Below are 12,798 nucleotides of genomic sequence, written 5' to 3'. Positions count from 1 at the left end.
AGAAACTTTCCTCCTTCACAGCTCCCTCCCACTGGCGCAGGTCCCGTCCCTATTCTTTTGTCTGTTTTTTCTTTTTTCTTTTGCCCTACCCAGGTACGTGGGGAGTTTCTTGCCTTTTGGGAGGTCTGAGGTCTTCTGCCAGCGTTCAGCAGGTGTTCTGTAGGAGGTGTTCCACGTGTAGATGTATTTCTGATGTAACTGTGGGGAGGAAGGTGATCTCCACGTCTTACTCTTCCGCCATCTTGAAGCTCCTCCTGTAGACGTTTTTGAGTGTAAATGTGTCGTCACACATGGCCTGCCTTCCAGCAGGGCATCACTGGGGGCTCCTCACCTGCTGTGCTCAGGGCCAGGACCACCACAGTGGGGAGGGCAGAGGACAGGCACAGGTTGGTTAAGGACCACATCTCCAAGTCACAATAAGTGTATTAACTGAAGTTGTAAACTAATTACTCACATGATATCCTATGAATTCAGGGATCTGAGACAACCACAAATCAAATCTCTGCTCACGTAGATTAGAATCTAGATTTGCAATTTGACAAACCAAAGACTATGCTGATGAAACACAGAGGAGGGACCATTACGTAGGGTGAAGTTTGTGTGCCATGAGGTTAGCGACTTTCTTAACAGGAAAGAGGGAAAGGGGGTAGCCATGTAATTTACAGGATAAAAGGGGATAGGGGTTGAAGACTGCAAAAGTATACTTGGGTTTATCACTTCCTAAGATGAGTTTGCTAAGAATCTTTGGCACTCTGGAAAAGAATTTGAATGCTGGCCTACATAATTTGGGGCTCGACCTCCATGATGGAAGTAAGGGAAATAAAGATTCAGGAAATAGAAAACATACACACAAAAACTAAGAATAGCTACAACAACAGAACAACCAAAACATATATAGTTAATACAAAAAAGAGTACCCCAGGCAGTGAAGTAGGTAATTTTAGTATATTCAAAATGACCTGAGAATGGAGTAAAACCCATATGGCTAATTACTATACGCTGTTTTAAGGGACAAGTCTGTGCCTTTGGCTAATCCCTGTTTCTCAACCTTGGCTGCACATTGAAATCACCTTGGGAGCTTAAAAAAAAAAAAATACTAACACCTTTCTGTGAAGAGAGAAACCTGTGCATTGGTATTTTAAAAAAGATTCCCAGATAATTCTGATGTACAGCAGGGGTTGAGGACCACTGATCTGGCCTATGTGACAGATGAAGATCAAATGCACTTCAATCAGCAGGGCAGAGCAGAGGCTCCACTGTAAGAATGTGATGAGTTGAATTTCATCATCTAAATAGATCTGACCAGGGAAGATATGGAAGGAAAAGATAACACAGAAGACCTCGCATGAAGCCTTTATCACTGAGGCACTGGACAAATAAGCCCACTCTGAAAATCACAGGGTACTAACAGAGAGTTCCTTAATACATTCAACAATATGGTCTGTTGAGGCCAAAATAAGAGAAAAACAAACAGTTCAAATTTTTCACAGTAGTATATCCAAAGGTATGGATATTTGTTACATTTGATATTTTAAATCACCAATATACCCAACACTCAGAAACAATTTCTGTTAACATTTCTTTATAGCTCTCTCTCTCCATACTATTAGTCATAATTTTGGTTTAAACATTTATTTCGTAACTATCCCCCTACCATACTTAAACTCCATAAGGATGCAGACTGACTTGGTTTCAGTCATGCTTATGTACACAGAACAGTGCTAGGTACACAGTAAGTGCCCATAAGAATTTATGGAATTAGTTAATTTTGGTAAGCTCTTCTGTGTTTTTTAAAAACTTAATTTAATTAAACTAGGGATCAGGAAATTTTTTCAGTAAAGAGGTATATGGTGAATATTTTAGGCTTTGTGAGCTATGTTGTCTCTGCTGCAACTACTCACATCTACTATAGCAGCATGAGAGCAGCCACAGGCAACACCTAGGTAAATGGCCATGGCTGTGCTCCAATAAAAGAGAGACAAGCAGAGGGAAGGATTTGACCACTGAAGACCAACAACCCTGGGTGAAAATGATACATTATGCTAGTCTCTCATATCAGTAATGCATCATTATTATCACAAATTTGTGTATATCATCATTTCTAGTACCATAATTTTTAAAACCAGATTCTGTTGACATCTAAGTTTTTGACAATATTTTATATTATATACAATGCTATGTCACATCTCTGATAATTTCCTTACGACACATTCCTACCAACAGAGTTGCTAGGTGAAGCAATAGCCACATTTATGAATTTTTGTTAATTATTTAAAATACTCACAAACCCCTTTCCTGACATCATGCTCATCTATATTCCAAGCCAGCAGTGTAAATACCTGCTTCTCCAAAGCCTCATCAACATTATACATCATATACGTTTTCTTACCCACAAATACTTTATTATGCACATGATTAGAGTTCTATATTTACTTTTTCTTATTAGATGACATTTATATACAGTGAAATAAACAAATCTTAAATAAGCACTCAACAAAAGCATACACCTGTGCAACACAAATCAAAATACAGAACATTAAAATCATTCCAGAAAGTTCCTTTAAAGTCCCTTTCCAATCACTACCTGTCCCACTAGCACCCCAACAGTGCCACCATCGTTTGGATTAGTGCAGCCTATTCTAGAGCACCATGTAAATGTTGCCTGTTCTAAAATATAATATTTTTTATAAGTATGTACTCTATTTCTTTCATATTTACATTCCACCCAGAGAGACAGTTTTGAGATTCATCTCTGCTATTAACACTATAACACTAGTTTATTCCATTTTACTGCTGACTAGTATCCACTGCATGAGTATACCACAGTCTATCCCTTCTCCTTTGGAAAGATACCTAGGTTATTTTTAATTTTTGGCTATTTGAATAAGCTACTATAAGTATTAATTGTACACAAATGAAACATCAGTTTCATTTCTTCTGGGTAGAGTTGCCGGGTCAGCAGGCAAGTGTATGTTTAGTGAATGCTATCAGTGTTTTCATGGTAGCCATTCTGGTAGGTATGCAATTCCAATTACGTAAAGGTTACTATCTTTATGATATTTTCCTACAGGTCCCTGCAATTCTGTTCATTTTCAATCTTTTTTTCTCTGTTCTTTAGATTGACTATTTCTATTGATCTATCTCTAGATTCATGACTCCTTCTGCCATTTTTATTCTAAAGTTTTTACACCAGATATTGTATATTTTCAGTTCTAGAAGTTTGATTTGGGTCTTTTTTATTGTTTCAGATTCTCTTAAGATTTCTTGTCTTTGTATTCATTGCAATCATATTTTCCTTTACATTCTTAAACAATTACAATGTCTGAGATAAAATCCTTGCCTGCTAATTCCAACATCTTAGTAATCTTGAAGTTAGCCTCTGATAATTTTATTTTAAGAATGGGTCATATTTTCCTGTTTCTGTGTACACTGAATAATTTGGCATTGATCATGAATATTGTGAATGATATCATGTAAAAAGTCTGGATTCTGTTGTTTCTCAAGAATTTTTTTTCCTTTTTCCCTTAGGCAGTCAATTTTCTTTGCTGAACTCAAATGCAGAAGCCTGTCTCCCTGGCAATGTATAGTGGATAGCAGCTCAAATTTTGGTTCAGTTCTTTTAGCCTTAACTAAGCTACCTGTCGTGTGCCACATACATGGACTGAGCCAGGGTTTATGCACAGAATTTGATGCTCCTCTTCTCTGGCTTGATCCTTGTTGGGATTTATGCTCTTCCCCTTCCCTCCATGTATAAATACAAACTTGCCAGGGCCTGCAGTTACACCAAACCCTGTGCTTGGTTCTTCAAACCATCAAGACCAACATGTTTTTGTTTTTGTTTTGGTCAGAGTCTCAGCCACCCTACAGGGCAGAGAGTCACCCAGTCCTACTCCCTTCCTTCAATGTTTGACTCTCCTCTGATTTCCATCTGCTTTTGCTTACCCTTCAATGCCTTCAGGTAGTTGTCTTTAATATATTTTTTTCTACAGAAGGATGTGTGTGATAAGAGCTAGTAGGCCAGGTCAGAAGCAGAAAGTCTCCATTATGAATTTTTAAATCATATCAAGTTTACAGGTTACATATAGTAATACTGGGTGTGGTTTGCAATTAACCCACTGAAAGTGAGAGCATGTTTAATAATATACTTAATAATATGTAATTTATCAGGAAGAAACTTTGTGTCCTTTGCTCATTTTTTAAACTGGATATTCACTGATTCCTTACAGATAGTAAATATTTATATACTAAGGATATCAAATCTTTGTCACATATGTTAGAAATATTTTCCTAGTTTGTGATCTTTCTTTCTATTATGTTTATAGAATATAACATACAGAAAAATTTACTTTTTCTATATTTATAGTTTTGTTGTATAAAATATAACATGATTCTTATATGTTCATTATGAAGAACAATCTATAAAAATAAAAAAAATCACCCATAATCCACACTCTTCCTCCCATATCCCTTTAAAAAAAAAAAAAGTAATGTTTTCATTTTGGAGAATATGAAAAAAAACCACACGTAGGAAAACAAATAACCTATGATCCACCTTTTTCTTTCCCACATTTCCAAGTATTAATTTTTTTTTTTTTTTTTTGCGGTACGCGGGCCTCTCACTGTTGTGGTTTCTCCCATCACAGAGCACAGGCTCCAGACGCGCAGGCTCAGCGGCCATGGCTCACGGGCCCAGCCGCTCCACAGCATGTGGGATCTCCCTGGATCAGGGCACGATCCCATGTCCTCTGCATCGGCAGGAGGACTCTCAACCACTGCGCCACCAGGGAAGCCCCTTATTATTAAATTTTGAATGTATTTTTTTTCTATATGAATCTATCATTTTGTTATAATTAGTATAATACTAGGTATACAATTTTATATCATGCTTTTTTAAACTCAGCATTATGAACGTGTTCAGATTTGTTAATGATCCTTCATAAAATCAACTAGTAATTACCACATAATATTTTGAGTGTATTTTTCATATGATTAACAAGGTTAATAAAAATCAAGAAGACTTTCAATTTCACTAAAAACTAAACATCAAAAAGTACTGTTTTTTTTTTAATTGGGGTATAGTTGTTTCACAACGTTGTGTTAGTTTCTACTGTACAGCGAAGTGAATCAGCTGTATGTATACATATATCCCCTCTTTTTCAGATTTCCTTCCCATTTAGGTTACCACAGAGCATTGAGTAGAGCTCCCTGTGTTATACAGCAGGTTCTTATTAGTTATCTATTTTATACATATTAGTGTATATATGTCAATCCCAATCTCCCAATTCATCCTGCCCCCCCTTACCCACTTGGTGTCCATATGTTTGTTCTCTACTTTTGCCTCACAAACAGGTTCATCTGTACCATTTTTCTAGATTCCACATGTACGTGTTAATATACGATATTTGTTTTTCTCTCTCTGACTTACTTCACTCTGTATGACAGTCTCTACGTCCATCCACATCTCTACACATGACCCAATTTCATTCCTTTTTACGGCTGAGTAATATTCCATTGTATATATGTACCACATCTTTATCCATTCATCTGTCGATGGGCATTTAGGTTGCTTCCATGACCTGGCTATCATAAATAATGCTGCAATGAACGTTGGGGTGCATGTGTCTTTTTGAATTATGGTTTTCTCTGGGTATGTAACCAGTAGTGGGACTGCTGGGTTATATGGTAATTCTAGTTTTAGTTTTTCTAGGAACCTCCATACTGTTCTCCATAGTGGCTGTATCAATTTACATTCCTACCAACAGTGCAAGAGGGTTCCCTTCTCTCCACACCCTCTCCAGCATTTATTGTTTGTAGATTTTTTGATAATGGCCATTCCGACCGGTGTGAGGTGATACCTCATTGTTGTTTTGTAAATTATAAAAATAAACATTTAAGTTCAACATGTACCTCAAATTATTATGCTATGTGAGTATGACCACATTTTTAATGAGTGAATGGTCTACAGTGTATATATGTTAGGGCTACAGCCCCCAAAAAGAGTGTTACAGAAAACAGCATTAGAGGTGTTCCCAGAAAACGAAGTGAATAATAAAAACTGCTTAAGTTATTGGAAGAAAGTAACTCTTTAATCTAGGTGAAGGCAGGGATAAATAATACACAGCAAACAAGATCCGTAACTAAAAAGCAGTTAACTACAAATAAACTAGCACGTAGGCCAAAAGGACAAGTACTAGACAAAGCATATCATCACCTACCAAATCCACCACTCATGTCTGACACAGCACCGGTGTGCTGGGCAGCCACTTCCAACTCATCAGAGTCGGCACAGAGAAATGGTATTTGCTGCCTTTGACCACACATCATTTTGACACAAACGGCTAATTTAGCCTCTTCACTGTGGTGTGAGACCAGGTACCCAGCACCAGATACTGCAGCCAGCAGTACTGAAGGACAGTTTGATGAATTAACAAATCAATGTAATCATGAATTAATTCTGGAATGAAAGTGGTCCAGGTAGAACCTTAAAACCAAGGAACAAAAATGTCAGTCTTTATCACTGTCCAAATCGACGTGCATCAAACACACACCAAGAGAATTGACACTTACACAAAAATATTAGAAAAATACCAGAACCACCACAATTGGATAAACATTCGCTTCCTTTGTTTCCCTTGAAAACAATGACAAATTTTTATTACCGTCCAATACAGTGGCTTCAAACTTAGACGTCTACCAGACACCTCAAAGTTCACGTCCAGAACTAGACTCCTGATCTATCGATCGCCAAAAACTAAAATAAAATAATAAAATTTCTCCACACACAGCCTTCTCCGTCTCTGTTAACCACAACTCCATCCATTACTTGCTCAGGACAAGAAACAGGGAGTCGTCTTTTTCTCTCTTAACTCTGTCTTCAAAATACACACTGGGTGTGCTCAGTCTCACCATCTCCACCATTACCACCCCTCCACTTCACCACCCTCTATCAGGTGGACCATCACAGTAACATCCCTAAACTGGCATCCCTGGTCTGCCCTTGCCCCATCCCATCTACTCTTAACGCAGTGGCGAGTGATGCTAGCACATTGCAGATCAGACCCCGTCTCCTTCCACTGCTCTAAGCCATTACTACCTTTCATTTGGCTCCTCAGTGCCCACAAGACCCTGATTCTATCCACTGTCACCCTCCTGAACACTCACTTCCCGCTCTCCTCCTCACTCATCCCACCCTAACCACAGGGACCTTTCTGGTGCTCCTCAAACATGCCAGCCGCATCCAGTGCCTCAGCATCTTTTCACGTGCTACTCCTGTTCACATCATTCCTCCCAGAGATACTGCACATCTCACTCCTTCACCTCCTACAAGAATTCTGTTCAAATGTCACCATCTTAGTGAGACCCATGCTGACCACCTACTAAAAACTGCAGCCCCGGGGATTCCCTGGTGGTGCAGTGGTTGAGAGTCCGCCTGCCGATGCAGGGGACGCAGGTTCGTGCCCCGTTCCGGGAAGATCCCACATGCCGCGGAGAGGCTGGGCCCGTGAGCCACGGCCGCTGAGCCTACGCGTCCGGAGCCTGTGCTCCGCAGCGGGAGAGGCCACAACAGTGAGAGGCCCGCGTACCACAAAAAACAACAAACAAAAAACTGCAGCCCCTTCTAACACCAGCACCCTCCCCACTGCCTTACCCCACTTTATTATTCTCCAGGTCACTTATATTTACTTACAATATTTATCTCCCTCCTTCCCTGAAACCTAAGGGCTATCATGGCAAATGTCTTTGTCTGTTTTATTTACTGTTCATATAATGGTGACTACTAAGTGGGAAATACTCAGTAAATGTTTTTGAATGACCACATTCCATATAACCCTAAGGGTCCATTCAAGTGCCTAAGAGAATCTGAAAATTCCGTTTTGGCTTTGTAAAAATATATTTTTAGTCATGTAATAATTGACCAACACTAAAACATATGCAAATAGTATTATCAAATGCTAACACTTTGGAGACAGCCAATATAGTAAAATATGATGCCAGAAAAACTTGTTTATGGGCCTCAGAACAAAATTTTTCTATTATATCTATTTAATTGAACAATACTCTGAAAATCTGAGTAAATCATAAGAAATCATTACTATTTAGAACTACTTCCTTATGTGATTTAGGATTTACTCTATATTTTGCATCCCTCAAAAAACTGAACCACAAAAATTAACTGGGAGATACATACTAGGCAACAACTGTTATAACATCTGATTTCAAATTTGCTTCCTGAAAATAATTGTTTTCATGTACTGACTCTGTAAATGTAACAAAATCAGTAACTTGTAATAATACACACAAAAATACTGCTTTTATCTGTTTTAGACATTACAGTTTGAAACAAATTCTAGCCCCATCCCAAAAAGAACTGATTATTTTTTAAATAGTTCTAAACCTACCAATCTAGTGCATTCCAGGGTTCTGTACAAACCAAACTTCCCCTTTATTTTCCGCAGACATACAAGATTTCTCTAAGAATGTATTTAGTAAAAATATAACTATTTGTGTGTATTTGCAAGAAGTTTACCAGTTACAGACTCTGATTAGAATCCCAATCACAACTCAAGGATCATCAGATAGCTTAAATGAAGTGTGATCTCGTACTCAGATTTTACATACAAGGGCATGGTAGTGTTTAAAGATGACACTTAGTTTTGGATTAATTGCTCATAAGATGAAAGGATTTAAGTCTATTACAGTAGCAAAATAATTGAAAGTCGAATAGCTAGGAAACTAGGAAAATAATACACACTTGTTAATACTGATAGAAGTTATAACTCACATTTTTATTAATAATATTTACTCATTTTAACAAATACTTCTAAGTTTCAAGCCATGTAATTTTTTGGTTTTGTGTTCAAATGTAGACTTTTCACTCTTATACCTTCAGAGATGAGTTGCATAAATCAGTTGTTAAAAACACTAGATTCATCTGCTCTGACAATATTCCCTGCTAATTTAGTCAATTAAAGATTTAGCTGAAAGTGGGGTGGGTGGGTGATGAACTGGGAAATTGGGATTGACATATATACACTAATATGTATAAAATGGATAACAAATAAGAACCTGCTGTATAAAAAAAATAAATAAAATTCAAAAAAAAATTTAACTTAACTTCTAAAACTAAAACATACTGCACCTTTCTTTGTGAAAGAAGAACTAGCCATTTTATTCAAGAGGAGTACTAATGTCCAATTACAGATAATTTTATTACAAAATTGCCATTATTCAGAAACAATACCAATAAGTCAAGACAATCATTAAGTCCTACAACAGAAGTGTGAATTAATAAATGTAACTGAGAACTACTAAGTCAATGAGCAATGACCATATCATATACTTCGTTCAGTTTTAAAAATCATTCAGCTGTACTTGTGACTGACAGAGGTCTATTATTTGTGATGCCACTGGCATGACATCAGCCCAACAGACATACATAATAACTTTGACTGAACACAATTATTTAATTAAGTATTATAAAGTTATTAAATACATAATAACTTTTACTGTGTCCATGTGCAGAAAAGAGTTACCATGGCAGGCCTGACACCGCTCTCCTTAGACAGGCCTGCTTACAAGGCTGGCCCTTAGCTGGTGTCAGAACCTGGATTTGGGAAGCATTCCCACCATTCCCTAATTGATGAGAGCTGCTCACTGCGCCTAAACTGTCTGGGTAAACCACGTGGTTTGAGTTCAACACATGCTTTCCTTCTGGGAGTCTGGAATTTTGGTACATATTATGCAGAGGCTGCCACATTGACTGACTCCCAGTTAAAAGTCTGAGGACCGAGTCTCTAACAAGTTCCCCCGGAGACATTTCACACGTTGTCACAATTCAACCATGGTGGAATTAAACTCACGCTGAGTGGCTCTACCAGGAGAGAACTCTAGGAAGCTTGCACCTGGTTTCCTCTGGACTTCGTCCCATGTGCCTCTTCCCTTTGCTGGTTTTGCTCTAATAAATCTTAGCCATCAGTATGACTATATGCTTAGTACTGAGTCTTTGTAGGAAATCACCGAACTCAGGGGTGATCTTGCGGACCCTGACCCAGACCAGTGTAGGTCCAAAGAAGAGGACTTGTGCCTTAAATCTCTTTATATTTCTTAGAATATATAACATACTCTTATACATAAAAGATACTCATATTTTGTGATTTTATATATTATCCTCCTAACATATCCAAACCAGTCTAAAGATGTGTTGAATCTCTACATCAGTGTAACTTAACATTGGTGAACCGGTTAAATGGCAAAAATACATGTGATAATACACGTACAATTCAAACAACAAATGAAAAGCTCTGGGCAGGTTCAGGTAACAGAGTTGGATAGAAGATTGATTACTTTGACCATTTACAGTCTGCAGCCCTCCAATTTGTTTTAATGATGTCTTGATAGTTCTCTGCCTGCAAATATCCTAAAGAAGATCCTGGGGCTTCCCCGGTGGCGCAGTGGTTGAGAGTCCGCCTGCCGATGCAGGGGACACGGGTTCGTGCCCTGGTCCAGGAAGATTCCACATGCTGCGGAGTGGCTGGGCCCGTGAGCCATGGCCGCTGAGCCTGCGCATCCAGAGCCTGTGCTCCGCAACGGGAGAGGCCACAACAGTGAGAGGCCTGCGAACCGCAAAAAAAAAAAAAAAAAAAAGAATATCCTAAGCATTCTTAATTTGAATTTCTTTTTGTGTTAATTCATCCATCTTTGGAATTTAGCAAAATATAACATATTTCAGTTGTGTGTGACTGATAAAGACGGCAGGCATTTTATCAAGCTTCTGTGTTATTTAACGACAGTTCTGTGATGTGTCAAATAAACAATCCATGCTTCCTTATACTTTATACAATTCCTTTAGAACCAATCCTACCTATTGGCCAGTAGATCAAAAAGACTGCCACAGAAAACAATGATACAAAAGAAACATTGAAATATGATAAAAGAAGGCCCAAAGGATGAAAGGAATGAGTTGGAGAATATATCCAGGTTAAAGAAAGTTCCAGGCCACCCCTGATGTCAAAGTACTTTTCTGGTCTTGATCTGTCATAACAAAAAGAAAAAAAGGTTCTTACTATTTTTAAGGCAAACTTCTTTACTCAGCATAGAGATGTTATATCAAATGCCAATTATGCATTTCAAAAAAGCAAAGAAATACAATGAATTTTTACAAAACACAGCAATTCGGTGACTCTTTTTCTTATGAAGTCTCTATTTCCAGAAAAAAAAATTTATAGCACTAGAATGCATACTTTACCATTATGTATGAACAAACAATATTTTTTAAAATATTACTAACATAGAAAATATAAATCATTAAATTAGTGAAGAGTCAAACACATGGGAAAAGTCACAGAGCAGGAAGTAGCCTCCAGAGGTCATCAAACCATCCTCCTAAAACACTACACATTGGTAAGTCCCCGATTCAAGAAAAAGCAATGATTCCACCATCACACTTGATGGAAGGGGACTTCTGTTTTGGCTTTTGGGAGGTGGTGGCCATTCTAGAATTTTTCTTCTGTACCATTCCCAGCGTATTCAGCATTCATTGTGTTACTTTGGTCGTTTATTTTAGTGGCTCTACTCACTGCCACTAATACCACTGGCAAAAGAAGAACATTATGAAGTTTTCTATTTAAATCCATTGTTCAACGGCCTTTCTTTTGATGTATGCTTTACCAACAGAGTTTATAATCTTGTGAAAGTTTATGTAGTAGTGAGATCCAGATTCTCAATTCTGTATCTAATCCCCAAGTCAAGCCATCTTTATTCATCAAATCAAAACTAAGTTATAAAGGAAAAAGTGATGAGCATTCTTTTTCTCTTCAAAAGGAAACAAAAAAAATCTATTTTATAAAGACAAAGATTCTCAAGTTGACACCAGTTTACTACAAACACTGCTTAACTGTCACCCAAAAGCTGAGACTTTCTTGTTTCAGGTTATAATTTTCATTATATGGAAATGGCAAGGTTACCATGACTTCATAAAAATTAACTGTAGAATTAGAATCTTGTAATTATAGATAAAAGTTAAATTTTAGAAGTATCAGGGGCTATAACAATGAAACATTCTAAACATTATCCACTACTTAAGACAAATTTTAAGTGTGTTTAAACATAAGGTGAAATGTGCAATGCAGACTAAATCAGTGTAGAGTAAAAACCCAATAGTGTACATATAGATAATGAAGGGATCAGGGAAGCTGGTTAAAACTTATAATGAAGAGAGAACTAGTAAGAATATAGCAACCTGGCTGAAATTGATATTCATTAGGGTACTCTCACATCAATAGGGAGCATTTGGATGCTGTGGTCTTTATCAGTGTCCCAGCTGGTAATGGCTGAAGGTTAATGCCTTACCCCATTCTGTTCAATTTTCTATCCTAATTAGCCCTCCAAATCTATAGCTGTGAGCACCAAGTGTCTGTGCTCAAAAGAAACTAATTAATGCTAGCAAATTAGATCAAGTCCAAAGATCCAACAGCCAAACTCTTAGTTAAATGCTCCTTGTTAATAGGAAGTGTAGCTGTCAATAACTGCTGTTGGTGACTATAATGAGGCATCCTTTTTTTCATTGAAAGTGATTTCATTTCTCTTTGTCACTGGAAAAGCTGTTCCATTCCCTTCACAAACCTAAGTTGCTGGCAGCCTGACCCAATTCTTATGATCAGCCAGGTTGAAATGACATGAAAAAATAAAATAAAATCAAACAGAAAAGCTTTCCTACATAATCATGTTTCAGGAATTTAACAGAAAATCAGATCACTTATTAGAATTCCTATATCTTTACTCAAGAACTGTACAATTAGG

General features: G+C 37.6%; 1 protein-coding gene across 4 annotated transcripts in view; it reads right to left on the bottom strand.

The window, feature by feature from the left end:
* Window positions 1-12,798, bottom strand: part of CMC1 (C-X9-C motif containing 1) — a 76,828-nt gene that overhangs the window by 39,926 nt on the left and 24,104 nt on the right. For 2 of the 4 annotated variants that reach the window (XM_082663984.1, XM_082663985.1), the window contains exon 3: window positions 114-254. The exons of the other annotated variants lie outside the window; for them this stretch is intronic. In XM_082663984.1, the coding sequence (XP_082520110.1) occupies window positions 114-254 (141 nt within the window). The remainder of the gene's footprint in view (window positions 1-113; window positions 255-12,798) is intronic. 4 annotated transcript variants of the gene reach the window in all.

Source organism: Grampus griseus (genome assembly GCF_964374135.1).
Source record: "Grampus griseus genome assembly, chromosome: 10".
Lineage (NCBI taxonomy): Eukaryota > Metazoa > Chordata > Mammalia > Artiodactyla > Delphinidae > Grampus > Grampus griseus.
The sequence above is the reverse complement of the archived record's forward strand: the minus strand, read 5'-3'. Positions and strand labels throughout refer to the sequence as shown.